Here is a 22,875-nt window from a genome sequence, read left to right on the forward strand (position 1 = left end):
TTAACATAATATTCTGACACGACGAAACAGTTTGAAACAGCATTAATATAACTAGCAGGAACCCGTCTAACCCTAAAGTGGTGTCAAGACTCGAGAGACTAAAATAATTATTACCTATTTAATTCGCGTTTTTGACACCACTTGAGAGTCCAAATTTTGGGCACTAAAATTATTATTCCTTGGCCAATTTTTTATTTTTTCATGCTGATTTGAAGGCCATTAAAGCATTTGACCCAGTCAAAAAAGTTTCAGTTGTATATGTTTTACGGTTTTTGCGGAAAGTCGCGTTAAAGTTGATGCCGTGGTGTCAGTAAAATGGCACGGATATATACACATATATATATCGTCTCGCTTTATATATAGTAAGATTATAAAATGTAGTAAATTTAATAAATTTGTCTTCAAAAAATTGCGTTTGAGTCATACCAGGGTGTCCGAGTGGTTAAGGAGTTGGACTTAAGTTCCAATGTGCAGATGCACGCATGGGTTCGAACCCCATCCCTGGTAATATCTTTTAATTTATTTTTCAATAATAGTCTCTTGTGCAAGCTTGATTAGGAAACATTTCGTAAGTTTAGACTTGTTCTCGTAACTTCCCGGAAGAGATAATTGGTTGTCTCTGTTTTTTTGCTTTATGACATATTTCATTCACTAAAGATTAAAGACAGTTTCAATTTCACAGTTTTATTGATGCCTTCCCATCAACTTGTGTTGTTACTCGATCGAACATACTAACACATCTTTATGTGAACATATATCAGCATGTAAACTTTAAAATGAAAACGATTAAAGTAAATAAACCTTACTAATTGCATTAATTTTCATTCAAATTTTGTACTTTTAGGGCAACCGCGTTCACAAGAATTTGGATATTTATGCGCTAACTAGCGCGCATCTCACGCGCGCGCATAGCTTAGAGAAACATATTATAATTCAATTCCTCGGTGCATCCTATCCAAGCTGGCCCATGCACATAGAGAACGCTGATTAATGAAACAGTCTCGATGCATGGCTTTCAAGGACACAAAATTACACAACCCAATCACTCCGGCACTATAAATGGTCCGCAACTGAACCAGCTACGTCGCGTCATGTTCTTGTCCAATAGCCCGACAATCTCACACAACTCTTCCAATGTCGCACATTTTAACTGTGCCCCCTCGCTCTCTCTCCCACTAAAACCTATATGACGTCATGCTAATGGGAAATGCTGTCTCGTTGGTATGTTGAAACCAGGAAAAGCTGGGCAGACTAATTAGCTCGAATTGTATATTTTTCAGTGCGATGACAGTTTAACTGTATACACGACCCTCCTTCAAACGAGCAAAGATAAAATATCAGTACATTGCAAGAAGGACATTAGAACGGGAGACGTGATGAAAAAGATATTACAGAAAATAGGACTCCCTGAGCAAGATTCCTACAAGTAAGCTCATGTTATAATGTTTGTTCGATTTGGCAGCCAAAGATACCTCAAAGAAAGGATTCGTTACAAATTTAGTAACGTTACACTATTACAGTGCTTAACTTTAGTGAGTTAACTTTTCCTACTAGTTTTGTACATGTATTGAATTGGTAGAAATCAAGTCCCTATTTGCAGATACGCGATGGTAGAAGTATTTGACGCTCAAGCCTCAATGAGAAGATCCCAACCTGCACTTAACACCTCCCCTGAACAGTGCACCCCGTACGTTAAACTAAGGGGACTGTTGGATCAGCCTCTCTTATCACGGGCCACATGGCCAGACAAGGAGAACACACGGTACCTGGTCTGTACTAGGGGATCTATATTGAGAGTATTGGAACTCTGTAGACAGATTAAAGATGGTGTTAATGTCGGCCAGCAGCCCTATCAGACCCGCGGATACCTCCTTCAATCCACTGGTTTGTGTTTTAATTATTAATTTCCTTTTATCTCCTCAATCTCGCGATATTAACTTGTCTGAGACAAATAACGATTTTAATGTGAGTGAAAATGAGCTGTTAAGTGACCTGTAATTTGATTTATCAGGGGTAGTTACTGGTAGACAGAGCATGATGTGGAGTAAGGTCTGGGGTACGTTAGACGGCATTTCTCTCGCCGTCTTTGAAGATGAAGATGTAAGTTTCAAATCAAGTTTATTAGCACAGGATACATAAATAAAGCAAGTTAATTGTTAAATAGGCTCCGAAAAGGAGATACCTTAATTTTTCAACTCTAATCACAGTATATAGTTAGCATTCTAGTCTCGTTCCACCGTAACACGTGATATGTAACAGTGCGAGGAGGCATGGAACTGCAGTACAGTACTGACGGTACAGCATGCTTCTATATCAGAGAACAGACACGACATGTTCTGTGTTACAGACACTACCAACGCACAACACACCTTTCAGGTACATTTTAGTCTGCTTCATGAGAATACAGCTTAGTTTAAACACACAGATCTTGAAAATTCTGAAACTGAAATAATCTTCTTAAACCAGGTCATCGTTTATTATTTGTATTTGAACCTCGAATATATCGAAAACTTCTTCAATGGAAACGTTATTTCTCAGGCTGATGATAGAGAGGATGCATTCCGATGGGTGGAAGCAATCAACGCAGCTCAGTTATCTAAAGCACCCCAATCCTCAAAACTTGCTGACTCTATTGCTCTTCACACTGCTAAGGTTAATATTTTAGAGATATTAACGTTCAGTTTAATCAACAATTAGCTTGCTATCCTGATGCTGTATTTGTGTCTATGATTGAATGATTCGGCGTTTGTTCTTTAGCGGCATATTAAATGTTGAAAGTGAGTCATTTTTAAACGTTTTTAACGATGAACGAACCAAAACCTTTCCCAGGTGCTAGTAATAACGGGATCTACCAACGATGAAACAATAAACTACGGGCACAAACAGGTGACCCTCCACAAGGAGGAACTGGTATTCTACCACAATGGTGAGAGACACAGTTTCAGTATGTCTGATCTCAGCGAGATATCTATAGTTCCTGCTAACCCCAACCATAGTGAGTACCTGTAACTTATACATGCTGAAATTGTTTTATTTTTCAATTCATATATCTGAGAATTTCCCTTCACAACATAACACGTCTTTCTATATTTTAATAGATGATGATTGGCAAAATCCACCAATTTGTCAATACTACACTCTCCAACATGAGAGACTCAATACCTGAACTATTATTTCAGACGCAACACGTGGTTCTACCAGCGGGTTAAACCCTAACGGGTTCAGATTAAAGTTTGGAGAGGGAGCCTGTAACCACCTGTATCCCATGTCTCACGAGGACTACCATGCTTGGTCCAGCGCACTTCACCGAGCTACTCTTCTCTTAGGCCTACCTCATGTGAGTCTCAATACTTGTATTACATCATCAGAGTATGAGGTTGAAAATCATAATTTGATGTCTTATAATGGAAGGAAGTAAAGATATTTTCCTCATGAAAAGTAATAATGTAAACACTCAAACATATGACTCTCTCTCAGGTCATAGAGCAGTCAAATCTCAATGAGCTGAAAGAAGAACAGAATCCGGCTTCAGGACGGATAGAGAGTCCAGATTCAGGTATTAATACTCGTATTCTTGCATGCAGTCTGTCATTTATTGTGTTGTTGACACGTCATGCTTGCACGTTACCATGGTTAAAAATCTCGTGAATATTTGAATAAAAATTGTTGAGGAAGTGGATTCTTAATTCCACCTTTATGTTGCAAAGTTTTAAACTCAGTCACACATTTATGTGCTACCATCCACAAATAAAACAAATCACGGATGCATAAAATATGACTGTATAATCGTTAAACAACAAATTATGAAATTAGGATTAAGGTTTTTAGCACGTGACTCTACTTTCAGTAGGTCTTGTTCTCTGTTTCTCTCTTAGTTTTAAACTAGACTTACTACATGTAAGATCCCAACCAAGGTTAAGATCACAACATAAAAGTCCTGACTTAATGTATCACTCAATGGCACTACAGGTTATATGATACCGCACGCAGTTGAGTAACTCCTAAAGAGGAAGTTGATTAGACTTAAGCTTCCATCCCTTGATGGGAACTCTGGAGCGTGCTTGAATTAAAATAATCAAAATTGCTTCTGCGAACGTGAGAGCGTATTGAATCTAAAGGAAAAGTAGTGTTGAGTAGAGATGACGTCATGCACACCCTCATTATGGGCCTTGTAAATTGTGTTGATTTCTTTTAGTATTGATTTCTTTTACAATATGTGGATGATTAACCAGTGTTATAGGACCTCACATAATTTAAATAGCATAAATTATGAGATATTATACATTTAAGGCATCGTTCACATATTACGTAAGCTAAATTTTAAATCGGCATATCCATTTTATAAAATATTGGAAATTTTGCGTTTCAAAGTCATATTATCATCATCATCCAGGGCTTTAAGTTAAACATCACATAATTTAAGGGGAACGTAAGGTAAGAGTTTTATTCGATAAAGACAAATGTGTGCCTTTTGTTCATCTTGAGACAGGTGACCTTTTAACATGGTTTAAATATTCAGTTGAAGATTTAAGGCGTTCTTTTTGTTTGTATAGTCCTTTTGTCATAATTTATTAGCTAAGGCACGTCGTTCATATTTTATAAATTCTGGGATACAAACTGACAGTTTCATCGAATACCAACTATTTATATTTTGACGATATTTAGTGCAGTTAATTATTGATTCAAGTTAATATGATTCAAAATGATTTAAATTAGTGATCGTTCACATATTATTACGTAAGCCAGCCTTTGTGGAGGGGTTAGGGAAATATTTATCATAAATAGAATCTGCAATTTGTTTGGAATTTCTATATTTGTAATAGATGTGGATACTGGCGGGGAGGTGATAATTGTTTGTTTACGTTTTAGTGGCGCCTCTATTCAGCAGGTTGAAGAGGTGATAATTGTTTGTTTACGTTTTAGGTGGCGCCTCTATTAAGCAGGTCGAAGATGTGATGCAAATTTTGAATTATCGAAGGCTTGTAACACTTGTAACGCCTTCTTGTTACCCCCCTTTGAAGGTCCCGAATTATTTTCTGAACGAAAGCTCAAAAATATCCGAGAAATCGACCTTCTTATTAACTCATTTTGATGACTGTTTCTGACCTAAAATTGCACGAAAAATCGATTTAACTAGGTTTCAGAACCTATAAACACTTTCTTATCCCCCAAAATTGATGTTTTATAGTTTAGAATCCGAGCAACAAGCAACATATATTTTGATCCTTCGGTTCTACAGCTCTTGACCTAGGGCTGAACCGAAAGATTGAGGTAATCCTCACCTTAACTGATCGAACTTGAGTGAAGAGCAGAGTACGACAAAACACAGCAGGTAAATAATAAAATAATTCGGGACCTTCAAAGGGGGGTAACAAGAAGGCGTTACAAGTGTTACAAGCCTTCGATAATACAAAATTTGCATCACATCTTCGACCTGCTTAATAGAGGCGCCACCTAAAACGTAAACAAACAATTATCACCTCCCCGCCAGTATCCACATCGAGTTATATCGGTTTCTGTGTATACTATATATATTGGCAATATCATTATATTAGCAATAATTGCTTGGAATAATCGTTTTGTCGGCTCATTCTTCACCCACGAATGGATGTTCATTGTCCGCGGCAGTGGGACATTATATTTGAAAATGTCTAATTATTTCGCATAATCCGTGAAAAGCCATGAAATTTTTGATTGTGTCTAAACATGATTACTGTAGATGAAAAGAAGCTAGGTTTATTCCACAATAAGCACGGTCAGTAACTTGTCGAAACAGCTGCTTTTTTCTCGTCATATTTGAAAACATTTTCACAACATAACAAACAAACTCGTCATAAAATTTAACGCTCACAAAGCAACTTCTGATGAGTAATGAAATCCTTTATCAGATATAATATTTTCTTAAAACGTAGTTAAAAGCTGTAATTTTTTTGAAACAGCTACTTTTTATGATGCACCGCATCAGAAATATCCATCTAAAAGAAAAATGAACAATATTTTTAAAGCAATCCCCTCTATAGCGCCAATTACGTCATCTAGAATCTAGATAATGTTTTCGATGCTGTTCATTTTATAGAGGAAGATTGCAGCCTTGTCTGCATTATTAACATTTGGTTTAACATAACTTACACACCTTAGTTAATAGTTATTCGTTACCACTTTCCTCAGTCCTCTGAAAATGTTTAACTTGTTTAAAATGCAATTATCCATGTCTGAATATCTACAATTGATACGCACGGTTATCGAGAAGTGAATTGTGACCAAACCAAAGTGTTAAGAATCCCAAACAGCAGCAAGGAAATAGTAGAGATATTTACAAATAAACAAAAAACTGTTTGGGTTAAAGGGTATTTGGGACCAGGTTGACAGCGTGGTTGTTATGACGATCTTGTTAAACTGGGACAACTAGAATTCTTCGTATTTCAAGACGGGGTACTTGAAAATGGGGTATTCTAATCCTATATCAGGGTACACGCATGTTGTCAGATTTGTTGTCATTTGCTTTTTTGGGATGAAGCTTACTGAAATTTGCGTTCTTTTCATTCTTGGGGAACTTTTTTAATGACTCTTACAGCCTACGTAGAAATCTCACAGTACTACTATATGTATACGTATTCATAGGATTTTGAGGAGGCCCTTTTATCCAGATAAACTTTTCTTTTTCTTTAGAAGTGCTCAATATCAACATTGTACAATATGATATTTTGTGAAAAATTATTGCTTAAAATTCACGTGAAATCGCTAATCATCATATGATGTCATTGATAGTCATTATAGTACTGTTACTTCATTCTAGAAGCTTCTCAGTCTCTTGCCCCCATTTCGGTTCCTGATATGACGAAAGAGCGGTTATCTTGCAGCCATTATTTTTCATGGAGTACTCTGTTTCCATAGTTCCATTTCACTTACAGTTACAACTATATCACGCGCTATATTCTTGTGCAGGTGCTTGGCAATTTTAAGATTTTCAAAACTTCGCGTAAGTTCGAAACAGCCATCTTTCCAACCGGGAACTAACTTTAATATACGAGACTAGTATTACGAATACCTCTATTTGAATTATCCAACATGTTACCAGTATTTTTAGCACAAATAAGTAAAGACTCTCTTAAATGTAGGACACATGACCTTGTTATTGTTATGTTTCTATGCGTTTTAATGGACTTAACATACTTTTTAAATTTTAAACCGTTTCTTATTTGCATCAAGTGTATTTTTAGGTATCAAGGGCTGTTTCCATGCTCGACTTGGGTCAACTTTTGTCCAGGTCGATACCCAACCTGTATTATGCAGTATAGTTTAACTTATAGTAGAAACGATCAGTAGCATCCCCGACCTGACTATCCTTAACGAGTTTCGTATTACTATTACTCGTAAGGTGTACTTTTACATCCTTATATTCTGCATTGACGCAGCTGGATACATTACTACTTGCATTTTTATATTGTCTCTACGGTTATGGGCAAGTAATCACAAATTGTATTTTCTGATTGTTGCTTATAATCGCTAATTGAGTGGTTACAAGGCGCTTTCCTCAGAAATTCACCGTTTTATTTATATTAAACACTTATGAACCGCTTGTGAGTGGTTTTTAAATATTCGATTATAATCGTTTATCTATGAGTATTGCTGAAAGCACAGTGTAAGGCCTACACGAACCGCCTCTAACTAGCCAATCCCTGTTTACATGCCGTGTAGCAGGGGACTAGATAGAGCTAAACTATACTATTTTTAAATCTCCCTTCCCTTGGCTGCACCCCTGCTGTCAGAAGCAATTTTTCTTAGATAATTTAAATCAAAAATATTATTAAGAAACAAGTTTCGGTTTCTTAAGTCACGCTGTTTCGATGAGAACAGGTTTGACTGAGGTCGTCCAAACTCCAACTCTCCCTGGAATTTGTAAACTATTAACTGGACCTCACATGACCAAGCCATCGACTAAACTCCACTTTAACTGACCGCGGTTCACTGTTGCAGTGTCTATACAGATTGGTATTTGAAATTAATCCCCTGGTACTTATAATTCAATATTGATCTTAAATTACGCCTAGGTAAACATCCAACGTCTCCAACACAGCCTTAGATGCAGCCCAACAAGTTATACATTAACAAATACACTACCAAGGCCTCATACAGCACGAGTCGCTTTTACAGGGGTTTTCTGTTAGTCCAGGCTTTTTGATACTTATTGAAAGCAGCATATCCTTGACTTATACTACGCTGAATATATGCCCCTCCTCCACTCCTCACTACCAGCAATTGGCTTACCAGTTGCGTCCTTTCCCCTGAACGTGCTAAGTACACGTCATGAGTGAAATCAGTTATGTCTTCATTGACACAGAGATTCCAACGCTTCAGGTTTTCTTCATCTTCATCCAAGTCGACATCATCTGCATACTCAGTGGAATTTGGGGAAAAACCAGAGAAAATTTGCACAAAATATAAATAGAGCAAAATTGGTTATATCAGCCATCATTTTTGCCTCCCATTCTATGTTAATAACTCGAAAAGTAAGCATTTTAGGGTACATGTTGCTTCATAGGTTGTATATAAACATGGCCATTCTTGCATCCATTCAAAAATCTCTAGGGCCTTTATACATAGCCTAATTTACCAGATCATACCCATATTTTGCATGATTTCTGTAACCGAAAATCAGTTTTTCGCCAATAACTGAAAATATAAGCACTTTAAGGCATATGTTTCTTCGTAAGTCATAGATAAATATGCTAATTGCGGTTCTTTTACACTCTATTCGAAGACTATCACGATCCTATCAAAAGTTAGTAAAATGGGCTCAGCGCCACGCCCTAAAATGGTTTTTGGCGAACTTCTCGAAAAGTAAGGATTTTAGGCCATATGTTGATCAATAACTTCTATATAAACATGCATATGCGGCTTCATTTAAGTCTATTCTGAAGTCTCTACGACCTTCAGAAGCAAAGGGTCAGTTACGTTATTGGGTCAATATGGGCGTGGCCCTCCTGGGTTTTGCCCACGGTAAAAAAATGTCTCCAACCGAAAATCGTTTATTCATACCTTTGGGAAGCGGAAGGTCTGTGCAGAGTTTCGTGAGTATCTGAAAATTTGCAGGTTCATTTTCATAAATCTTCGCAAATTACTGGACTAAGTGTAAACAGACACCCAGATAAGCAGTCAGAAACAGAGCTAACAGCGTCTTCTTCTGGACAACATGACACCATACTTAATATCTGCACATTGTCAGGGTGAGGAATATATTTAATTTTTAACCAAAAAACATGAGTAGACATGACGTCACGTGTGTCCTATCCTGCAACCCCTCTCAGAATTTAAATGTTTATTTATTAATTAAAAACAAACCTCGAAACCTAACATAAATATTGTCATTGAGGAATTGAAACACTTCTATCGGATCACTGCTAGTAAAAAACTACTTGGTCTTATTAACTCCCGACCATTTATGTGAATGAAACTTGTCATTCTAGCTTATTTTCCTTCAAACATAATTTTATCAAAGCTGCCGCATGACAGACAATAACGTTAACTTGGTATGCAGTTTCTTGATGCTGAAACGATAGCTAATTTGGGTTATTTGAGATAAGACCATACGTATTATATATATATATCTACTTCTTTCATTTTATTCACACTTCCAGTCTGTTCTGAACGTGTAATCGTCCTATACATATAGAATGTTCTTACAATTACATACTGTAGCTGTTGTATTTATGGACATGATTTTATCTCTTATCTATCATTCATGAGCAAACGTAACTTATCAGGATTCAATTCAGTATCTTCTTGTAGGACGTCCGGAAAGGTTTTGTGAGGTCGTCCTTGATACCGATGGCCATAGGATGGTTGCCAGAAAAGGAGTCGCTGAGCAGGTTGGTCCTGTAAATGGTAGACATTTCCTGCATACAGAATAACGAATTCTACTGCGGTTATAAAAATTCTGGTCTTGATCTTCCTAGACATGTCAGATTTCCAGAAAGCATCTAGACTCTGCAGAGCTTTCCAAGCAAGGCCTTTCCTAACATGGAAGTCTCTGCTAGTTGAAGCTATGTAAGATCCTAGGTATTTAAAGTCATCTACTTCTTCTAGAGGTGTCTCGTTGACAAAGACCCTCTCAAGTCTCATCTGAGTTTACAGGCCTCGGAATGCTGTAGGACATGTATTTAGTCTGAGTTGAGCAAGGACATCGCCCTGGAGAATTCCGAGGTTGGTCAGGAATTCAAGAGTAATTCCTTCAGGAGTCATGATTTTTTCTTTTGTGTTGTATTGCTTTTGTATTGCTTTTGTATTGGTGTAGAGCGACATAATGTCTTTGTTGATCGTTTTAGGAGAGCCGTAGGAAGCCAGAATGTCAGGAAGATGCGATCGAAAAATGCAGTCAAAGGCCTTTGCGAAATCAATGAAGGAGAAAACATAATGAAGCTGGATCTGCTGGAAATCAATAACTTCTTAACTGATACGACGAAGAGCTAGAATTTGTTCACGGGTGCCCCTTCCAGGTCGAAAATCATTTTGGTTGTATCGGAGACGTGGTTTACCATGTTATTAGATCGCTTATTGTCTTAAAAAGGGAGGGTTTGCAAAATGCAGGATCAATGGCTCTCTATTTTGTATGCTGGAGATTCGTATAGTGTGGAAAACGAGCAGCTCAGGAGTACAGCGAGCTTTTACATTTTACATATATTTTATATCTATCCTGTACTATTCAGTATTCATCCATTGATGAAGTAATACTCAACGGTGGATTTGGTCCCGATAACAATCCGTACTACGATATTCCTCGAAGGAACTGGTTTATTGCACATATTCATCAGTCAAAGCTGCTCGTTTCTGCAAATCATATTATCATACAGTAAAACACTGATTTACTATTCATGGTTCCTATTACTTCTTGGTTGGCTCAATTAGGGACAGACAAGGTAAATAATAAAACCAAAGATGTTTCCAAAAGCTTTATACATATATATTGTTGATTCCCTGGGGCTGAGCCTCTAATATACTAACCGGGCTCTTACCACATTGTTTTGGCGACACCCATACCTCTTTAGATCCTAAGTATACGCAAAATGGGCCTCGATAGGTGCTGGTTTGTATAAGAAAGGAAAACCTTTGTCCACTTGCTATCACGCTACTACTATACTGGGCCCTATATTATAGTATACGAGGGTGTGTAATCGTAGCAGAGTAGGCGGTTTTGGGTAGGGGGACTAACAGCACTGGCAATGCATGCGATGCTACCGGAGCTGAACATTGTTTGAATGTTAAACTTCGGGGCATTTGTCGACCATTTCCAACCTTAGATACTAAAGACCAACCATGTTTATGTCAACAGTACCAGTATTGAGTAGGCTTCAAATAAAGGATTACATCAGACAGCTTCAACTCATCGATTTTGTGCTTCTACTATGTATTATCTACTTGGTATTATTTAGTTTAAAACTTTTGCATAGGGAGCTTTCACGAAAAGACGTCACCTAGATTTCGGCCAACTTAAAGTGTAGGCGAATCTGATTTAGCAGTGGTACAGGTTAAGATCATAACGGGCCATGTACGGTCAATATACTGTAATGTAGCCCTAATGATGGTCATCCCAATGATATCAATATATTCATTCATAACCTACGTCGGGCTTCATTTTTATATATTTATTTTTATAGTCAATACAATTATTTTTAAGACCCAAGTAAGATTTTTGTTTGACACAACAATCGATTTGGCCACCTGTTGCAAATCTTACCTTGTTTCAATTGCATGCTCCCAGTCAGGATGGCTATCTCGTCCCGGCTAGATGATATAAAAAATAGCTTGAGAGTTTGGGTTGAAATAATTAGGATGCTGAAAGACTGTTTTTCTGCTTTGAGCAAAAACAAAGTTTTGGAAAAAGCTCTTGTAAAGCTTGCTACAGAAAGCAATAAATTGGACGACGCAGAACAAGAGGGTTTAAAAGAAATGATTGAGTATTGTCGACAGAGCAGAGTCGCTGAGCGCAAGGCTGAAATTGTTGTTCGGACTTTTCATTCTATTGTTAAATCTACTTTAAGAGCATTGAATTATTCTACAGAAACTGGGAAGATCTTTGAAGGTTTGTTGAAAAAGATCGAATCAAAATCCTCAGAACTTGAAGACGCTATCGTTGAAATTGGTAAAGTAAAAGATTCTTTTTTGCAAGTACAAATTGGTCTTCAGAATAGTCAAAATCAATGGGAATCAAAAAGGAATCAATTGAGCAATGATACTGCTATTCTGAAACGTGGCAGATACAGGCAAATGGCATCAGCCTTACCTGCCATTGCAGGTGTGATCGCAATAGTACCATATGTAGGCCCTGTAGCTGCAATATCTGGAACTTCTGCAGCTGTTGGACTTATAACCGTTACAGTTATGAACTACATGGAGGGATTTGGCGCAGATGAATATCGCCAGCTTATTGATAAGATCAAAAAAGTCGAGCAATTTTTTGAGGAGACCCAGAACTGTTTAGAAACATCTCACGAATCGATTAAGAAAAACTGAGTTTACTGATGAAAATCAAAAGTGGAGTTGATGACACGGTATTTGGCTGTCAGGATGTGTTGAAAGGAATTGTTTCCCCTGATGACGTTAAAGAGGATTTGGAGATTTTAAAAAGACTATGTGAGGAATATTTGGAGCTTTCCTCTTCATTGATGCCAAGAAATCTATTCAAGTTGGATCAACGAATAAGCAGTCCAAGAAAACAGGAAATGTCTAAAAGAAAGCGAAAAAATTAACTTTTACATTGACGCCTGACATTTTTGACAGAAATGCTGACTTGATTCCTTTCTACAAGAAGGCTCATATTCTCCCTGTCGAAAAGAGGATATTTTTCAAAGTGTGCCTTATCTGTTTCAATATGACTCATGGATTGGCGCCGATGTACCTCCAGGAGTTGGTTCAACTGAATAGAGATGATATGGCTGAACAGCAAGTTCTCTAAACTGAAGGTGAATAACAGGCGGTTCAGCAACTATGCACCTGAATCATGGAATTCTCTCCCTCTTGATGTCCGTAACATCAATGATATTGTGTCTTTTAAGAGTAAGTTGAAGAACTATTTGTATTATCAGTTATAGCTTAGTTAGGCTATTGCTAGTGGCTAGGTCTTTTTTGTGTAATTTTTTTTCGAGTATCCATTTCTTGTTTTTTGGTTTTTTCGGTGTGTCAATAAAATCAATCATATTGTATGTATACTATTACCATTTTTTGCGACAGTTAATCCGATATTTTCTCTTTAACATCATTTAGTAGTTTTTGATCTTATGAGACCCGTGTTTTGTTTTGGTTCAATTTCATTTGAGCCAATAGCTGTATAATGAATGCTTAAATATAAGTTATGATTGTCATCGGGTTCTACACAGTGCAGTCGTCCAGTTTTTGTATATCATATTCTAATTTAAAAATTTTCTTCCTACATCAATAACCATGACCATTGACGATTGATATTATGTATGTCACAATTTTTTAGTTCTAATCTTGACTGAAGTCTTTTATAGGATGACGTAATTGAGAAATATGGATGTTAGACTATGGGATGGTATGGATGTTCTAAAACATGCTATGTTAGAGATTAAAGAGTTCCAGGAGGCTTCTTTTGTCAGCGATATTGAACAAATTCTGGAATCTTCTGTGGTTTTTAATAATCAGTTTGGGGATGAACAAAAAAGAGCCATACAGAGACTACTCACCACTCATTACCATACAAAGCAAGCTCAGACCCAAGCACTTATACTAGCTTCAACAATTTATGGGATTGTGGATTACACCAAACGTAGGTTTCAGAGAGAAAAATATGATGCTGAAAAAGTTTCCACTCTATTTGCGAAGAGGGTTCTGAGATCAATCGTACCAGAAATAAAAAAGGTAAAGGACAAAATTGGGGTTGCGATAATCTGTTATTCTGATATCTCTGAGGACATCGGCTGTCTCCTATCTTGGTGCGATTCGAAGACGAAAACTGATGATAAGCTAGCAAGTTCTCCCGAAGCGGTTAGCAGGGCTCACACCTCTGCCTCTATTGGGCTCGTAGCAGTTGCATTTGGAGCTTCCCTCTTAACCGGAAGCTCAGGATCAGCACTGGCTTTAGGTGCTGTCGCTGAGGCGGCAGTCACTATTGTTGCTGAAAACGATCTCAATCGACAGAAAAGAAGACGACTCCTGGACTACGAAGATTATCTGCAGACGTTCAAAGAAAATTTAAGGATATTACAAGGACACCACACGGAATCAAACATTTTATCGAAAATGTTAAAATGTATCGAATTAGCTGAAGAAAAACTGTGCTCAGGAAATGCACGTTCGAGCAATAAACTGAATCGTCCCGATGAAGATTTTTATGGTATGATGAAACAAACATGTGATCACTGGAAAGAGATACACAGATTGTGTTTTGAGGTATGAGAAAGTTAGTGAGATATTGCTATTAATCCGAGAAATTGAAATAGTTGATGGCTCAAATGAAAATGGAACCCGAAAATATCATATGAAAATTGTACACCCTACTTTGTACAATGTACATAGTTTTTGACAGTTATAATTTATAAAAGATTTGAATTTTACTTGTAGTAAAACTACAAGCAAAATTCTACAATGTAGTTTTGACTTTTTAACCAGTATTCCTTTTGAATTAAAAAGGTATTTTTGTATGATCTTGTATGCTGATCTAGATTTAGTTCTTTTAACATCTATAGTCTAGATAAAGCATTATGACCTCAATTCGATTTGTTGTTAAATGTAAGTTGTGAATATGTCAGATTATTTTTCGATTTTAGTAAAACCATCAATACTCATTATTATTAAAGAATTTGAGCAATACTGCTTACTTACTGCTTATTAGTGTGACATATTACATACTTTTATTAGTATATCATATCACTTAAAAACGTAGAGAAAAACAATGTCTGATCCTGTTGAATTGGTTGTCATATTGGCGGGTAGGCGGATCTTTGAAAAACACAACTTGTGCCCACACTCTTAACCATAAAATGGTTATTATTTAAGAGTGGTATTCGAATATGACGGACGTAGAAACTAAAACAATCATAAACAAGCTTTAGAGTTCAACACTCAACTTATTCGACTTAGGGCGGTTTCAATGTCCAAGCAGATATGATTTTTCTCCAGATCTGTCTATCCAGCACGAGCTTGTTTATCTCTTTCTCTTTCTCTTTCTCTTTCTCTTTCCTGTCGCCAGGCCCCGTGTCCCTCCGCAGAATGTCAACATGAGGTGTGGTCTTCCCCTGATGTCCGTGAAAGCGTTCCCAAAAGAGAAGGTTCAACAACTGTAATATAATAGAACTAACGTGTTGCAGGATTTTTTATATGCTGTTCGTGTCTTATTGGTTTTTTGAAGTGATCTTCTTTATACGTTTATAAAAAACATGCGATATGTGAGATTGGTCACTATTAGCTGTATATAAATTTACTTTAAACTTCTAGTCATAGCCAGTTGCTTAGCAACATCCGATCCTTACGTTTACCCTTACAAACATATCATTACGAAAGACATTCGCAAGTATATAGATAATCATACAGTGCACCGGTCAAGAAGTAGAACAATATGTAAAATGTAAATAGTGTTTAAGAAAGGGCCAAGGTTCAAAAACTATAATCCACTATTAGGTTATTTCAAGCGAGGAATATTCATGCTTCAGTTTAAACTAATAGATATAATGTTTAGCAATAACTACTAACTATGACAAATCCTTAATCTGATAATCTCAGGTATTCTGAGCGGTGACACGCCCAACTCGCACCAGGGGACCTCCTCTCCGGAGCTCGAAGACAGCTTTGCTGAGCTGAACACTTCAATACAAGTCGAGTCTGCTTGGTAAGATGAAAATTAATTTAGATATTCATTTGTTGTTGATTTCCTCATTATCGTGTCACGTGTGATCAAATCACTTTTTTTGATAGTCTAAAATATTCTCATCTCGGAAATATTACCGTTAAAAAATTTGATTGACATTTCGACGAGAGGTCCATGTCGTTAGTGTGAGCTTTTCTACTCAAAGAGTTTTTTGAATATTATTTCTCATTATTATTAATTATAGAAATGTTGGTTGAATATTCCTACTCTGACATCTAAAACAACTTCAGTGTTGCCCGAGAAAGCTCGCAGCCAAACGACAGACGTAGTTACCGTCCTCCGCCTCTACCGCCCCGGCACAAGACATAGTACCCTCCTACCACATCGTCCCTGGAATCTAACACCTTTACCAACTTGATGTAAAATAGCTGAGCAACTCGTTCTGATACGTTGGTCGCTTCCTAAAGTAGATTGAAAAGTCGGCCATCGTCTATCGGTTACTCAGTAAAAACTCTTTTTTTACCAACTCGAAGTTATGATGAACAACTCAGAACAAACTCCCTTTATTTAAAAGTTAACAGTACTGACTATAATCATTATGTGCATACTAATACTGAAAGTGCTTCAATAAGCTCTGCGGTGTGTTCATTTTATTGAATTCGGTTTCGTTGAATAGATAGCAGGAAAATATTATTTTGTTATGGTCCGGGCAATTTATAGGACGCCAAAAAGGGCCAATGAAATTTATTCTGCATTTTAATAAACTTTGTTTTCTAGTTTATACTTTGCGATAATATAAGACACAAATAGTATTTTGCAATGGTTGAATGACAAAATTTCTTAATTTTTGTATTTCGTAACTAAGACTGAAGTCACCGTGCCTATATCGTGCCTTGTCACAAATAATTTTGTTAACAAGATTTTTGGTCCAGCATTTTTTTCAATTATGATATAGTTTTCGAAAATCTGGTTAGGATTTTCACATTTCCATTCGTAGGACTAGGAATCAGAAATAAGCCGCTTCATCAAGATTACGCTTTTTTCTGTTAGAAACAGTCGTGAATGAGAACTTCGTGAACGCTTTTGATACTTATGATATATTGGCGTTTCATTTCAACTTTAAAGGTATGTATTAGGTTTATTTTATTGTTAGTAACTTTATTGTTCAGCTTTATACGGAACAGTTAAAATTTTTGTACAGTTTAGAATTTTAAACTTTTCAGTATTATGACACAAACACCGACAGCTTAGTTTTAAATAGAAAATGAAATTTTATGTTATAATTGTGTTGAATACAATAACAATGTCTTACGTTTATTATCATATCTAAAATGAAGAAATATCCGTCACTAGTAATTTGTTTTAACGACATTGTCATTAAAAATGCACATTATTTACGTCCTAAAGTCAAAATACGCTATCATTTTGGTAAAGATAAAATTTCGTACACGCAGAAGTTATAGCGATTTCTTTTTCTTTTTTTTTTCATTGAGAGTCACAAATATGCAAGAAAGGAAGGAAAGAAGATTGTTGACACCAACAACGAAAGCTTGGTTTCGAATTATGTTCAACTCAAATTTGTATTGAATACAATGACATAAAAACTTTATCTTCATATCAAAAATCGTAAGAAACTCAGAAACTGTCACTCTTAATCAATATTTGATAAAACACGCCCAATATCCACACTCAGCAGCCTGCATTTGAACATTCAATGCTAAAATAACCACTTCACGTTCACTTGTAATATGATTCGCTCATGTTCAAGAAAGGAAGTAAAAAAGGGCTAAGCAGGGGTAGAGAGTTTATTGGTGGCTGTGAAATGTTTTTTAACTGTGGCGCTGGCAAGTTTGAAGTTTGTTCTGTTGAAATAGTGCTCGTCTCCCCGCTGCTGTTCTGAAAGAAGTTGCAATTAAGAAGATATTTAACGATATAAGATTTGTGAGATATGTAAATTGTAACTATGGTGTTCACTGTTCATAGGAAGTGCAGAGTATGTTGGTAATGGTGGGGTGGCAGGAAACCGAATTATAAAATTACGAAAGCTTACGGGATTCCTCTCAGTTCTCCCTGGCCCTCTCTTCCATTTCGACCTTCGGTTTTGAAACCATACTTTTATCTGAAACAAAGTAATCAAATGTTTAACTAGCTATTGAGTATTGATAATATCATATACGTGTTAAGGATTTAATGTAATTGGAATAGTTCATCACTCATCGAAATGTAGTCCCCATTAGATACGTCATCTTGCCGACGAAAACAGATCTCCTGAATCATGAATGAGAAATGTACCTGCTCGTCAGAGAGTCCTAGTATAAAAGCCAGGCATGATCTTTCAGTCGAGGTCAGATACTTCTGACTCTCGAATCTTCTTTCCAGTTCTAGGAGTTGTCGTGCTGTGAAGATCGTCCGGGGTTTACGGGCCTTCTTCCTTGCCGCAGAACTGTTGGACGCTGGCGTTTGATTGGCTTGATTAGAAGTTATTTGATCGTGGCAGGGAGGGACTAGTCAAGAACATTGATAAAACATAAAAGCTGCAAATGATGCAGTCAATTTGTTTCCAAGAAACTAATAGTAGTAGTAAATTAAGTTAAACTATAAGTACCTACTAATAGGTTATTGATAATTTATCAGACTATGGCCCTTAATAGAATTAACTAATTAATTATAAGATCCTATTACCCAACAACGTGACGATCTCCAGACCTCAGATGAGGGACCCTACTTATGCTAGCTCCACGTACACAGCATATAGTTTCAGCCTGGTTATAAATTTAATCTAGAGCTAAAAACTCTTTGGGCTGGACACAGTTGATTTAATAGCCGTAATTTTAAGGGGTGTATATAATGAGCCAGTACCCGAAGTTCCATGAGCAACTCTACTCTGGTGGCTAGGTTCGGTAAATTGAAAGTCATTAGTTAGGAGCTGGTTAGACTAAGGGATAATCTACGTCATATTTAGTGGTGGGAGCAGCACCTACATCATTGGAAGTGGAGCACTGAACATACTACAAATAGTATCTAAATTATGAGAACTCTGTAATTATACTGCTCCACGTGGGTAACGCATGCTTCTAATTGAGCATGTTGCGGCAAATGATATTGACCAATGAATTAGATGGCTGTATGATTGCTAAGAGAGTAGACCTGAGCCTTAAACTCATCATTACCTAACAAAGACTAGACTATCACTGTCCCACACCTGTAGCAATAATCTAAGAAGTTGGTCATCTTAGTTTGTGGTCTGAAATAAAACCTGGAGGGTAATAGATACGCAAATCACTGATGCCGTATTGTTTTATGGAGATCTTTTCCATGCTAATATCATGGTAAATGGTGATATGGGTTCGTTTACATATTACGTGATCACTTTTTGACCAATTTTTAACCCCCTCCGTAATCCGTTTTAGACTATTGTCTAGCGTAATAATTTAGAAACCCCCTCCCCCTCAGTGATAACCTAATTTATCTGACCGACCCTATGCTATGGTTGTCCGGTAAGATTAGCACTAAGTATTAATTAAGTATGTACCACTACCAGTGTGGGTTAAGTTCAGGTTTTTGATCTTTATTTATGAATACTATTACCGAATAGAGTGCAAGTAGAATTATTTCCACAGTTATACATTCATTACTCAACTTGAACTAGCCATCATGCATCAGTCATTCTAGGTTTCACAATGATCTTAATCTTATTGAGCGTGACCAGGAGAGGTTTAAAAATCATTTTTATGTTTTACTTATTAATACCTATAATTCTTTTATCTTATAATAATAATAAACTTTAAAAACTCTCACATCTCAGCACTAACAATTTCACAATTAAATTGGACTAGACCTATACTATGAATACGAGAGAGGTATTAAATAGGGAAACAATTGCAATGTTTACTTACCGAAATGGGAGTCAGTCAGTTGGAGGTTTGTAGGTGGCCGTTTTAGCTGTTCCTCTGGTCTGAGTGGTAAATCGTTGACTTCTCTTCTCTGCAAAAATGAGTATTGTAATGGTTATTCTGGTATGGTATCATTAAGTACTAGAGTAGTACTAAACTAAGTACTAAACTAACAAGTTCAGATCTCCTCTCTTGAACTTTTGAAAATGGTTCATAGTATAAATCCAGTGGTTGTTACTTGTAGTTGTGAGAGATAAAGGGAGCCTGAGTTGATGGAGATGGCAGAGTGTCTTGATCTTTGTAAGCAATCGAGGAATTTAGATTGAGACTCCTGTGACAGTTCAGTTTGTTTCAAACGTGAATCTGCTTCAATTCTGGATCTCTGGGTGTAAAGCTGCTGCAATAATGAGTCAAGATCCACATTCAGCTGCATGACTAACTCTGATACCAATGAAATTGCGCGGAAACCTATGTAAATGAAAGCTATTATCAACAATTGTGAATAAAACTATCAGTGATCATGGGGATACTAATGCTATTGACACGGAACAACGGCGGTGTCACGCGTGTTATACTTAGTTCTACTTTTCAGGGGGCGTCACGTGACTCATTTCTAGATGATAGATTAGAACACCTGGGGAGCACCACTTGTAAACACCACTTTCCAGCTGTGGGCTCATAATTTAAGTACCTTTTAGAGTCTAATTCAAGATTAGATTAGGACATAATTCCATGTAGTGCTACCAGCACTAAACTCGCTCATTAATTTGATTCAAACTTATGCCTATATATATTTATACATATATGATATATATGCATAATCTATCTGCAGTACCAACAAAAAACATTTTCTGAATCTGATGGTAATTTTCCACAAGTCTCATAATATTATCTGTTATCGAAAAGCGAAATTATCCATAATCAATAATGAAGCTAGCCACAATATGAATAAAGCTATGAGTATGTGTGAAACAAAATGTACATATTACATGATTACCATGACTCACGTTCTACCCCAAAACTTCTTACCTCAGATTGTTATCCCCAGTGTGCAGAAACGTCGTATCCCAGAGCGAAAGGCCTCAGGACGTTTTACTGGGTGGCGCCAGCTCCTCTCTGTGTACACTAAGCCTAAGGTTTTACTGTCGCCAAGATGCAGATAGGCCTAACGCAGAGTTAGGCCTAACTTTGTTAGTCACCAAGATAAGAGTATATTTTTCACAGCTTTTAGTTCCTTTTTAAAATTTCCGTTCATCAGATTTTCCTGCACTTCTTTTACATTTTAGTTTGTATATATTCTCAATTGTATATGATTCGTATTTGTTATAGTTACTTTAATGATATAATTTCTCAGAAAGTTAGGCCTAACTCTGCGTTAGGCCTAACTGCATCTTGGTGACAGTAAGGTTAAGGATGTTGTGTCCTAGTAAATTGGCCCAAAAGTATGAATGGAAAGCACATGGTTAGGTGAATTACATGGCTAGGTGAAGGTCACGACGTGATACAATTAGCGTTAGGGTTTCAACATATGCTTCAGTTAGGAATTGGGTTTGGGTTAAGGTTGGAATCAGATTGCAGATTAGAGACCGGTTAGGCCAATAGGCCGGTTTCGAATAGTCATTCAGAGCCACCTAGAGCTGAGGACGTGTTTAAAAAGTCACGTGACAGTCGAGTGTAGAGTAAATAATCATCATATCCTATTCCCAACCAGAGCGCTTGCATGTGCAATATGTTACCTGGGGACCTCAGGCTATCATGTTCATAATAGAGATTAGGCGGAATGACAGGCTGAGCGCCGTCCAGTAAGCATTATGCAGTAGCGCGCACCCGCCGAACTAAACGGCTTGAAGTTGGAGCTGGAATATGGAAAAGATTCATATATGATATATCGTCAATCATGAATATTAATTTTTACGCGCACTATATATTTCCACAAAAAGCACATTTAATTTGATTGTTGATACGTGCAAAATTGAAATAGTTTTTTAAGTATAAATTGATTTTGCGCTAACTACTAAGGTCTAGGTGTTGTAGCGCGATGCACTACTGGGTCGCGCGCGCATCAAATAATGCTTCTCGCAACCACATCGATCTTAAGCAGATCGGCGAGATGCGAAGGATTGACATCGTCAATCAAGTCTAGGTGACGTACGCGTAAATTTATCAAAATTGAATGGACAATTTTTTAATTTAAGATTATTTCGATAAACGCTGATTAATTGTCCTTTTCACATAAAAAATAAGACAGTGCAGTATAGAGTTTTTGAGTGTGAGTTTTGATTGACGGTGTCAACCCATCGACGATGCGAAGCAAGAATGCTAGTTTGCGCGGCGCGTCGAATGTCGAAGCGGCGAAGTCCTCCAATTGGCAATTGTGTGAGTTGTAAAATTGTAATTACTTGCCAATCTAATATTGCTCGATACTCGAACCTATGCTATACTGTATACATGTTGATGTACAATATAATACTGCAATACAATACATGCAACAAGCTCGAAAAGAGCGCCGCGCATTGTGATTGGCGTGTCAAGTATTAGTTTTATTGTGTAATATAAGGGTAAATATTACATGTAGTCATTGATTCACGATGTCAATCCTTCGGCGCATGATGTCAACCTTTCTGCTTTCGCATCTCGCCGATCTGTGGTTGCGAGAAGGTGCGCGGCGCGCCCAGTAGTGCACAAATGTAGTCAATTTGCACTTAACTTTTTGATCATTTGTTAAATTACAGTATAATGGTTATTATTTATGATTTAAAACCTCCTCAATAATTAAGTTATATTCAATATTTAAAGTTCTAAACCATGCGCAATATACAACAGTACTTTAAAAATTTAACGCGCCGCGCATATATTTGTTCAGTTTATACAGTTTTGTGAAAATCGAGCGCTAGATAAAAAGTTTTACTTTTTTCACCCCCTTAAATCTATCAAGTGCTGCTCTGTGATTTTGGACAACTCCGTGTTTTCCTTCTAAGTTTCAATTCGACTACGATATTTTTAATTTATATCTCCAACAATGTGGGCTCTGAAATTTGCTGCATGTCTAAATTAGTGTAAAGTATCACAACTCCGGGCTCTTGATATAACTAATTCTTGATCTTGTCCTTGATCTTGTCGACAGTGCACCGAGCCTTTTGAGCTGCCATTCTTAAGCTTCTA

At 36.9% G+C, this 22,875-nt stretch overlaps 2 protein-coding genes and 1 non-coding gene across 3 annotated transcripts in view; 2 read left to right on the forward strand and 1 right to left on the reverse strand.

Moving 5' to 3' along the window:
* Window positions 1-17,063, forward strand: part of LOC134815940 (uncharacterized) — a 34,891-nt gene extending 17,828 nt beyond the window's left edge. The window contains exons 12-21 of the mRNA XM_063824553.1: window positions 1,281-1,426; window positions 1,601-1,884; window positions 2,012-2,100; window positions 2,260-2,376; window positions 2,539-2,652; window positions 2,830-2,995; window positions 3,180-3,337; window positions 3,478-3,556; window positions 15,736-15,841; window positions 16,111-17,063. Coding sequence (XP_063680623.1) covers window positions 1,281-1,426; window positions 1,601-1,884; window positions 2,012-2,100; window positions 2,260-2,376; window positions 2,539-2,652; window positions 2,830-2,995; window positions 3,180-3,337; window positions 3,478-3,556; window positions 15,736-15,841; window positions 16,111-16,189 — 1,338 coding nt within the window. The 3' untranslated portion in view covers window positions 16,190-17,063. The remainder of the gene's footprint in view (window positions 1-1,280; window positions 1,427-1,600; window positions 1,885-2,011; window positions 2,101-2,259; window positions 2,377-2,538; window positions 2,653-2,829; window positions 2,996-3,179; window positions 3,338-3,477; window positions 3,557-15,735; window positions 15,842-16,110) is intronic.
* On the forward strand, window positions 425-507 carry Trnal-uaa (transfer RNA leucine (anticodon UAA)). The gene has a single exon. It is a non-coding gene; the product is annotated as a tRNA-Leu (tRNA).
* Window positions 17,064-17,486: 423 nt separating the features above from the next.
* Window positions 17,487-20,229, reverse strand: LOC134815941 (homeobox protein BarH-like 1). Its single transcript, XM_063824554.1, has 5 exons — window positions 19,952-20,229; window positions 19,717-19,804; window positions 18,113-18,273; window positions 17,871-17,939; window positions 17,487-17,716 (listed from the first exon to the last, which is right to left on the reverse strand). Exons 1-5 carry the CDS (start codon window positions 20,144-20,146, stop codon window positions 17,558-17,560), a joined length of 672 nt encoding a protein of 223 aa, XP_063680624.1. The 5' UTR covers window positions 20,147-20,229; the 3' UTR covers window positions 17,487-17,557.
* Window positions 20,230-22,875: the final 2,646 nt, after the last annotated feature.

This window comes from Bolinopsis microptera, chromosome 5 (genome assembly GCF_026151205.1).
Source record: "Bolinopsis microptera isolate Bmic1 chromosome 5, MBARI_Bmic_1.0, whole genome shotgun sequence".
NCBI lineage: Eukaryota > Metazoa > Ctenophora > Tentaculata > Lobata > Bolinopsidae > Bolinopsis > Bolinopsis microptera.

What these genes read in the sequence shown, in the direction of transcription:
- LOC134815941 (XM_063824554.1), bottom strand. Translation starts at nt 20,146, where the DNA reads ATGCAGCTGAATGTGGATCTTGACTCATTATTGCAGCAGCTTTACACC. An exon ending in TTTATCTCTCACAACTACAA is followed by an intron (nt 19,805 to 19,951) that starts GTAACAACCACT and finishes TCATTTTTGCAG; the next exon opens with AGAAGAGAAGTCAACGATTT. An exon ending in ACTGACTGACTCCCATTTCG is followed by an intron (nt 18,274 to 19,716) that starts GTAAGTAAACAT and finishes ATCAAACGCCAG; the next exon opens with CGTCCAACAGTTCTGCGGCA.